The sequence below is a fragment of the Gigantopelta aegis genome, chromosome 14 (genome assembly GCF_016097555.1).
Source record: "Gigantopelta aegis isolate Gae_Host chromosome 14, Gae_host_genome, whole genome shotgun sequence".
Taxonomy (NCBI): domain Eukaryota; kingdom Metazoa; phylum Mollusca; class Gastropoda; order Neomphalida; family Peltospiridae; genus Gigantopelta; species Gigantopelta aegis.
Window position 1 is genome coordinate 57,485,421 of NC_054712.1, and position 10,418 is coordinate 57,495,838.

Genomic DNA, 10,418 nt, shown 5'->3' on the forward strand with positions numbered 1-10,418 from the left:
CATAACAAAATAACAAACCCAGTAATAGCATTTACTGCCAGGATTATACAAATTGGAACATTTGTAAAGGATCACAACTAACGTGGTAAATGTGACGTCACATTTGAGGAAACCATTTTCACATTCAGTGGTAACACTTTACTATTTTGATATGTTCCAGTTAATTTTACAGAGATTATGATTGGAATCAATTAATATAAAGTTACTTATCACAAATAAAGGCAAAAATATTAAAATATGTTTCTTGCACCTTGTTCAGGTCCTTAGTCACCGGGGGCTGCCACAGCCAGAGTTACCTCCATCCTATATGCCTTTAGTTTTAGAATAATGAATTTTTTCTCTGTGATGCTGTCATCTCATAGTCATACAATGTCATGTAGCTAGTGGCAATTTGTCTTGTGTCACTTGTCATTTGTACGTGTACACTAGTCACAAGGTGGCTACACTGTCCCCACCCCACCCCACCCCACCCCATGTAGTCATGGGTGTTACCTTGAATGTTTAAATGGTGTTCATCTTTGCACTGAACTAGTAAAGTTTATGGCTAATATTTAAGGTTGCTTTCAAAAAAAAAAAAAAAAAAAAAAACTGCTTTAAAGAAAACACATGGCCAAGAGGGGGTTCATCCCCACCCCCTGTACCCCCTCCTGTGATGCACCTGGTGATTGTTTTTCATTTTCTTCAAACAGAAATAATAAATCCTAGCTCAAACTGTGTTTTCGTTTTTAATATCATCTTGTTTGTTGACTATAATGACCGTTTTCCAAAACTTGTAAAGTTGTATTTCACACGAATACGTCCGACACCCAACAAATGTACGTCTGACACCAAGCATGTTTATCTGTATTGTTTTAGTGTGTGATTAAAACACAAACGTTTTTACATCTGATATACAGATAAACATCTACCCTATAGGAATAGGACATAATATATCTAATACGCACTCACACATCACAGAAAATTAGACATAACCATGTGAGGGTGAAAAATTGCAGTCTGTGTGCATACGTCTGACACCATGCATAGTTTCCTCTGTACACCTAAAGCGACATAAGGATGGAATAAAGTTTATTTATAACAATGGTGCCCTAGTTGGTTCTTACAATGTATAACAATAAAAAGTTGTGGAACTTTTTGCACATTTATGTAATGCTTGGCTGAAGTGTCTGAAATGTACGCCAGACACCACGGAATTTCCCATATATAAATATATAATAGCGGAGCGGGACGTAGCCCAATGATATTTAAAGCGCTCGACCGATGCGCTTTCGGTTTAGGATCGATCCCCGTCGGTGGGCCCATTGTGCTATTTCTCGTTCCCGCCTGTGCATCATGACTGGTACATCAAAAGCCGTGGTATCATGTCTGTCGGATGGTATATATAGAACACAGGCGCGTACCTGCCTGTACGCAAGTACGCAGTGGCGTCCACATCATTTTTTCAACAATTTTTTTTTTTCTTTGTTTAAAAAGAATGATTCGGTTAGCCAATACCAAAATGTAATACACTAAGTAGCTTCTTTGGTTTTTATTATTAGTTTGGTCTAAGTACTCTCACAAGCCTCATATGAGAGTACTTAAACCAAACTAATAATAAAAATCAAAGAAGCTGCTTAGTAATTTAATAACTACTTAGTGTATTGGTATTTTGGTATTGGTGGAGCTATCATTTGAGTAGTGAATTCACGTGACTGTTGATTTTCAGATGAGATACTACTAGTAGTAGATTACCAGGGCCCGAGGTTACAAAACTATTTTTATGCTGAGCGTAGAATTTATTTGTGTTAAAGAGAAAATGGTCTTAAATTCGTGTTTAACAGCCAGCATATCTACATGATGATGTTACACAAGGTGCATTACTTATGTTATTAACTTGGCTCTACGATGCTATTTATTTTTTTATGCTCAGCGGAGTTGAATAAGAAAAATGGTTTGTAACCTCGAGCCCTGATACAAAATATACATACCAATGACCATGTCGATGTGTTATTTTGTTCTACTATATTTATGTAGGTCTAAGGACTAAAATTTCAACTCTTCTATTTACCAGTACATTAATGATCCACTAAATAGATATACAACGTAGATCTATATGTATGTGCAGTTGCTGACAAGGCACAGGTTTTGATTGATTTAGTTGGGTTTAACGCCATTTTTTCAACAGTATTTGAATTATATATGGCAGTCAGTTAACCTAAGTGTTCCTGGCAACCTCCAGTACTAACCAGTTATTTGCAAGTAAAGGCACAAGTAAAGGCACAGGTAGATCTACATGTAGATGTACTCCTTTTCATACCCGGACTCAGCTAATGATATTTTAAAGTGAGATGCAACTCAGACGATGCATTGATGCTATCTATAGTTCAGACATTTTACAAATTGCCGCATTAAAACTTGCGATTTCCAAGTTTATTTATAGGTATAAAATTAGATTTCAAAGTCGCCAGAGTGCACCATATGACGTCTAGGTTTCAAAACATTTCTGGGGGGATGCCCCCCAGACACCCCTACAAAACTTCGGTGCTCGACTGTAAATTTGGAATCCACATCAAAAATCGCTGGGTACGCCCCTGGAAGATCCCTTGCTACAGATGGAGAATTTTAGTGGGTTTCCTCTCCAAGACTATATGACAAAATTACCAAGTATTTGACATCCAATAGTGGATAAATAATACATCAATGTCCTCTGGTGGTGTCGTTAAACTAAACAAACTTTAGATTTTGTTCTGTGCAGAGACTGTAGCCTACTTCATACTTCATAGTAGCAGAGACTGTAGCCTACTTCATACTTCACGGTAGCAGTGACTGTAGCCTACTTCATACTTCATACTTCATAGTAGCAGAGACTGTAGCCTACTTCATACTTCATAGTAGCAGAGACTGTAGCCTACTTCATACTTCATGGTAGCAGAGACTGTAGCCTACTTCATACTTCATGGTAGCAGAGACTGTAGCCTACTTCATACTTCATGGTAGCAGTGAATGTAGCCTACTTCATACTTCATGGTAGCAGTGACTGTAGCCTACTTCATACTTCATAGTAGCAGAGACTGTAGCCTACTTCATACTTCACAGTAGCAGAGACTGTAGCCTACTTCATGGTAGCAGTGACTGTAGCCTACTTCATAGTAGCAGTGACTGTAGCCTACTTCACGGTAGCAGAGACTGTAGCCTACTTCACGGTAGCAGTGACTGTAGCCTACTTCACGGTAGCAGTGACTGTAGCCTACTTCACGGTAGCAGTGACTGTAGCCTACTTCATAGTAGCAGTGACTGTAGCCTACTTCATAGTAGCAGTGACAACTTGAATTTTGTTCTGTGCAGACTGTAGCCTACTTCATAGTAGCAGTGACAACCTGAATTTTGAATACGATAACTGTTTTGTTTTGATTCGTTGCCCCACCTCCACTCAACTCCAACCCCCCCCCCCCAAAAGGGAGGGGGGGGGGGTAGAAAAGAGGAAAGAAGCAGATTTCCAGACGTTCTATAAAAGTGTGAGCCTTGACAATGCATTTCTTTAAACATCTGATTCATAGGTCACTTGCGCAGAGTTCGGATCCCTTTACTGACACAGGCGCCGAACCCGGGGGAGGGGTCTAGGGAGTCTGGACTCCCCTTCTAACGACGACGTTTTCGTCATGTATTTTAAAGTACATTCACCGCTAATAAATATACAAGGTGACTTCCATTTAAGCAGATCCTCCACCTGCAAAACATCCTGGACCCACATCTGCGACCTCAACCTAAGCAAGTACGCAGAACAGTCGGTAGTGGGTTAAAGCTGTAACTATATTTAATTATTACGATAAATTCTGGAATACAAAACTTTTTAATGGAACAGTATGATTTAAAAGCAAGGAAACGTTTTTCAAAAAGAAATTTTATTAGATACATTAACAGAAAAAAGTAAGTAAACATTAAATAAAATCAGTTATACATTAGAAAAGAAAACAAACTGAAAATAATTAAAGTTTGCTATGACAATGTGCATTTGACGAATTTTTAATGTTGTTCAAAACCCGAATTTTAACTTTCACATGGTCGTATATCCTCTTTCATTTGCATATTTTACTTCCGGCACAATATGCCATCCCACCAATAGGTGCAATGCCTGTCACCATCTCACCAATGGCTCCACTGCCTTGCATCCTACCAATAGCTGCAATGCCTTTCACCACCCCACCAATGGCTCCACTGCCTTTCACCATCCCACCAATGGCTCCACTGCCTTACATCCTACCAATAGGTGCGGTGCCTTTCACCACCCCACCAATGGCTCCACTGCCTTGCATCCTACCAATAGGTGCAATGCCTGTCACCACCCCACCAATCGTTCCACTGCCTTGCATCCTACCAATAGGTTCGGTGCCTTTCACCACCCCACCAATGGCTCCACTGCCTTGCATCCTACCAATAGGTGCAATGCCTTTCACCATCCCACCACTGGCTCCACTGCCTTGCATCCTACCAATAGGTGCAATGCCTTTTACCATCCCACCAATGGCTCCACTGCCTTGCATCCTACCAATAGGTGCAATGCCTTTTACCACCCCACCAATGGCTCCACTGTCTTGCATCCTGCTAATAGGTGCGATGCCTTTCACCACCCCACCAATGGCTCCACTGCCTTGCACCCTGCCAATAGGTGCGATGCCCTTCACCACCCACTGATGGCTCCACTGCCTTGCATCCTACCAACAGGTGCGATGCCTTTCACCACCCCACCAATGGCTCCACTGCCTTGCATCCTACCAATAGGTGCGATGCCTTTCACCACCCCACCAATGGCTCCACTGCCTTGCATCCTACCAATAGGTGCGATGCCTATCACCACCCCACCAATGGCTCCACTGCCTTGCATCCTACCAATAGGTGCGATGCCTTTCACCACCCCACCAATTGCTCCACTGCCTTGCATCCCACCGATCCTACCAATAGGTGCTATTCCTTCCACCACCCCTCCAATGACTCCACTGCCTTGCATACTACCAGTAGGTGAGGTGCCGTTCACCACCCCACCAATGGCTCCACTGTCTTGCATCCTACCAATAGGTGCGATGCCTTTCACCACCCCACCAATGGCTCCACTGCCTTGCATACTACCAATAGGTGCGATTCCTTTCAACACCCCACCAATGACTCCACTGCCTTGCATACTACCAATAGGTGCGATGCCTTTCACCACCCCACCAATGGCTCCACTGCCTTGCATACTACCAATAGGTGCGATGCCTTTCACCACCCCACCAATGGCTCCACTGCCTTGCATCCTACCAATAGGTGCGATACCGTTCACCACCCCACCAATGGCTCCACTGCCTTGCATACTATCAACAGGTGCGATGCCTTTCACCATCCCACCAATGGCTCCACTGCCTTTCACGATGCCACCAAAAGTTGCACTGCCTTCCATCCCACTAGCAGGTGCAATGCCTTCCGTCCCACCAATGGCTGCACTGCCTTTCACCATCCCACCAAAAGTTGCACTGCCTTCCATTCCGCTAGCAGGTGCAATGCTTTCCGTCCCACCAGTGGCTGCACTGCCTTTCACCATCCCACCAAAAGTTGCACTGCTTTCCATCCCACTAACAGGTGCAATGCCTTCCGTCCCACCAATGGCTGCACTGCCTTTCACCATCCCACCAAAAGTTGCACTGCCTTCCATCCCGCTAGCAGGTGCAATGCCTTCCTTCCCCCCAATGGCTGCAATGCCTTTCATTCCACCAATATATCCCCTCCCAACAATTGGTCTATAGCCGCCATGTGTTGCATGGTGGTAGCTTGGCTGAGGCATTGTAATAGATCGTCTGTAACCTAAAACAGTAGAAAATTACTGTTGGTAAAATCGCAGTAAGAACGAAACAAAGTAATTAACAATATTATGTTGCTACAGCTTTTCTGATAAACTATATTTTAAAGGGACATTGCTGACTTTGGTGCATTTTTAAAGATGCTATCGACTAACAGAGACTTTTTAACGATTGTAATTACATATCAAACATTGTTTTGCATAAAATATTTGTGGCTGTATATTAAACATGTTTCTGATCGTTTTAATATTTGTACTAGGTTAATTTTCATTTTATTTCCTAAAATATGTTTTTTCGTACGTACGAGATTATTTGAAGACAAAATCCAGTTTGGGCTTCTTTACAAATATTAAGACGACCAGAAACACATTGAATATACAGACACTGATATTCTAAACAAACAAAACAATTTAATATGGAAGTTTAATCGTAGAAATATTTTATTAGTCGGAAACATTTTACAATGCAACAAACTCAGGAATGTTCCTCTAATTTCTTTTTGAAAACTCACAATGAGATCTAGCTGTATCCAAAGTCAACGTTTAGGAATAAAACAACTTATAACACCTACTTTAAAAAAAGAGAAAAAAGGACGAAAAATCAGAAAAGAAACCAATTTAATTTATTTATTCAAATTCAGGCTGTCCAGGAATGAAAATACAGAAAACGTAGGACAAAAGTAGAAAATAGAAGGAAAAAGTAGGACAAAAGTAGGACGTAACAACATTAAGCATGCTCATACTGGAAAAACGAATGTGTTTAATCCTAAACGTGGTATTACTGAGCAAACACTTTAAAAATGTTTTATGTGGTGCTCAGTTTGAACCTATATAGTTTCTGTTCTATTCAAAATAACATGAATCTTATGTAATGGTCACGTTATACAGTTATTTGAAAAAATCTGAAGGCAATGAGAAAAAAAACTATATGCGGGACAGACAGACGGACAGACAAACAGAAGGATGGAGATGAAACCTATAATCCCCTCCGGTTAGACGAGTAGGGAGAGATTAATAACTATAAACCAACGCACAGGCTCAGTATAGTAGTGCTACAACTGGTACTCGACAGAGTTGAAAGAATACACTGCTTCAGACATGGCAACAGTATCATTTGAGTGATTCTGACGCCATATAACCGTAAATAAAATGTGTTGAGTGCGTCGTTAAATAAAACATTTCTTTCATTTCGTTTGAGTGACAGAAATAAAATTTCATCTCACAGTGACTATCAGGGTGTAAACTTAAAACGTTGAAATTATACGGTGCAGCAAATTGAGAGATATGTGTTGCTGCAACCCCCCCCCCCTCCCCCCGCCTCCCCCAAAACACAAACAAACAAACAAAAAACCACACACCAAAAAAACAAAAAACAAACGCCCACAATAAAACCCCACAGAACACACCAAAAAAACCCAAAACAACAACAAAAAAACAAAAAAACAACAACAACAACAAACAAAAACAATCAAAACAAAACAAAAACAAACATCAACAACAACAAATTCCCATAACTATTGACTTTTATAATAACACAAGCAATATATGCACTTCGACAGCAATTCATACATTTTGATACAAAATAAGTAGGAAAAACTAGGTATTTTGAAGAAAAGGTAGGAAAAGTAGGATCGCTGGACAGCCTATAAATTATATAGCTTTGGAATACTCCTTTGGCATCATGTATGCCCCCCCCCCCCCCCCCCCCCCCCCCCCAATCTCATTCTATCCCCAAAATGCATTAAAATTAAAGAGAAACAGTGCATTCTCATTTCCCTAAACAACGAACATAACCAGTTCTGGGACCTAATACAGGTATTTTGGGAGCCGATGTAGGTGGCCGTTGGCCGCGTTAGACAGGTGACCACTTATTACGAGTGCATTTACATTAAATGACCGCTGAATACATGTGGCCGCTATGACAGGTTTGCCTGTATTTCAAAATTACCAAATGGTTGATGGCAACTAGTGATGTCGTTAAACAAACCAAACTTTTACTTAAAGAAGTACAGATTGCTATTAAATTTCGACAGGAAAAACTCATAAAATTATATAGTTCTGGACAGGAAAAGGCTTGAAGGCCAAGTAAATATATGTCTGTATAACATTAAATATAAAATGAGACTTCTTTTAAGAACATGAGGCCCACGGTGGCATGACTACATACGGCATTGCAGGATGGTGACAAGCAGAGAAAGGTGGGGGGGGGGGGGGGGGGGAGGGGGGAAGCAAACATATCTTACATGGCCCTTTTTGAAATTCCTTTTTATAGAAATATGATTTACGAACATTTGTATTATACTAGTGACAAGAAAATACCTAAAGATTGCCAAAAAATGTGTCCACTTAAAAACTGCACTCCTATGTGTGATCAAATTTGTATAGTAAACTTTCACCAGGGGTCACTGCTGATTCTGAAGACAATATCGCGGCTATATTGTAGGCGAAGTAAACGCGACGATCTATAATTTATAGGCCTAATTTTTTTATTGCATAGCATTCGCTAAATTTGAAAACGCCTTTCAAAACCAAATGACTTTTATTAATGATTTGTTTGTTTTGTTTAACGACACCACTGGAGCACATTGATTAATTAATCATCGGTTATTGGAAGTCAAAACATTTGGTATTTCTGACTCGTAGTCATCAGCATCTTCATAAATCAAGGCTAATATTCGTTCCTCGTATTCAGCCTTGATACATGTAGTCAAGATTACTGATATCCACTACTAGCGCCCTCTATTGGAAGAAAATTTGTAACACCGATTATGTCCCTTACACGATGACATCGCTGACCAATCACTGCATCGGTAACATGTGACAATCTTGAAAGCAATATCAAAAATTAACCGCCGAAACCTTTTTTTTAACATATCGTGACAAACACGACACGTGTTTACAATAACAAGGGAATCTATAAGGAGCGTTGCGATTCGTTGCAATCAGATCTCATCGCATCCAATGAAATTTAAGCATTTTGTGGCATGATTTCTTGACGACATGTATCAAGGCTGAATACGAGGAACGAATATTAGCCTTGATTTATGAAGATGAGTCATCAAAGGAAACCCGCTACATTTTTTCTAATGCAGCAAGCGATCTTTTCTATACACTTTCCCACACACAGGAAAACACATAGCACGGCCTTTGTCCAATTGTGGTACACAGGTTGGAACGAGAAAAAAATCCAACCAGCTGAATGGATCCACCGAGGTGGTTCGATCCTGCAACGCACGCACTTCAAGCGAGCACTCAACCGACTGAGCTAAATCATGACCCTTTATTAATGAAGATAACGTCTAATAGTGTAGCGGCCGAGACCCCAAACATTAGATTTACCCCAACCGGAGGTACAACGAGCTGAAATAGGTCTCATTTGAACCTTCTGGATGTGTAGGTTTTGGAAATGGAGGTTGTAGTTGTTGAAATGCTGCACAACATATTGAATTAACCCCTTATGTGCTGTAATGTATGAAAAAAGAAGTTTTCAAATATTTCTTTATTTGATGCAGTGAGTACTGATGACTTGTAGACATGATTAATATTTCAGAGTATTCCTTTGAAATGGATGTGTTGCAACATATTTATAGGAATTTGATGCTTGTAATAAGGTTTAGCCCCCCAAAACAGCCCCCAAATGTGACAATTTTAGACATTTTTCTTTAAAATAAGTCACATTTTCTCTCACTGTAACTGCATGCTGTGTTATAACAGTATCAAACTTGTTGTAATTCATCAGTCAGTGTTCCCTATGATTAACAAATTCAGTTAAACCAAGATATAAAGTGCACAGCATGGTGAAATCTATTGTAATAGCTGGAAGATGTGAATTTGGCAATGTTGTCAACGTGATAAATGAACCAGGCGAATCTTCCATTGATGTTCTTCGGAACACCCAGGAAGAAGCTGATACTAGGGTAATCTTCATGCTACGAGTCTCTCTCGTGACCATTCTAGGATTAGCATCCGTTTTGATGACGCAGATGTCCTGGCACTATTTTTGTAGAAGACCGATTGCGAAAAATTCATATTGTGAATTCTGGAAAAGAGCGATACATTCCAGTCTCGCACATGGCAATGTTCAGCTCCTCTCCTGGCGTCGACTCGTCAGACTTCGCTGGCTGGGTTTCCTGAGCTGGCTTGGCTGGCTTGTCCGGTCGGGCTGGGGGCGACGACGCAGAAGGGACCGCCGCTGGCGGTTGAGTCGCCAGTTTTGCTCACCCCCCCCCCCCCATGCCGCCCCTGGCGCACGTTTCCTCTTCCTCGGTCCTCTCCCTCTCTGTGGAGCAGGGTCGCCGTACACCAAAGTCACGGTTGCCCGTGACCCGATGTACGCGACGCGGTACTCTATCAGCGTCCCATACGAAGCAATTAATCTCCCCAGGTGAGTGTGTGGGTGTGGGTGTGTGTGGGGGGGGGGGGGGGGGATAACACGAGAGAGGATTGAACAGCGTCCGTCTTCATCGCCAGCTCGAGTAGGAATGAAGTTTGGGGAAAGTATAATTTTCATGCATTACAGCATAGAAAGGGTTCTTATATTGGTTTACTTGTTTTTTTGTTTTTATCAGATGAAATCCTGACTGACGAAATACATCACATTCAATAATAC

At 41.2% G+C, this 10,418-nt stretch overlaps 1 protein-coding gene across 1 annotated transcript; it reads right to left on the reverse strand.

The window, feature by feature from the left end:
* Positions 1-4,657: 4,657 nt before the first annotated feature.
* On the reverse strand, positions 4,658-5,794 carry LOC121389352 (uncharacterized PE-PGRS family protein PE_PGRS46-like). The gene has a single exon (XM_041520947.1). The coding sequence runs from the start codon at positions 5,792-5,794 to the stop codon at positions 4,658-4,660; it is 1,137 nt and encodes a 378-aa protein (XP_041376881.1).
* Positions 5,795-10,418: the final 4,624 nt, after the last annotated feature.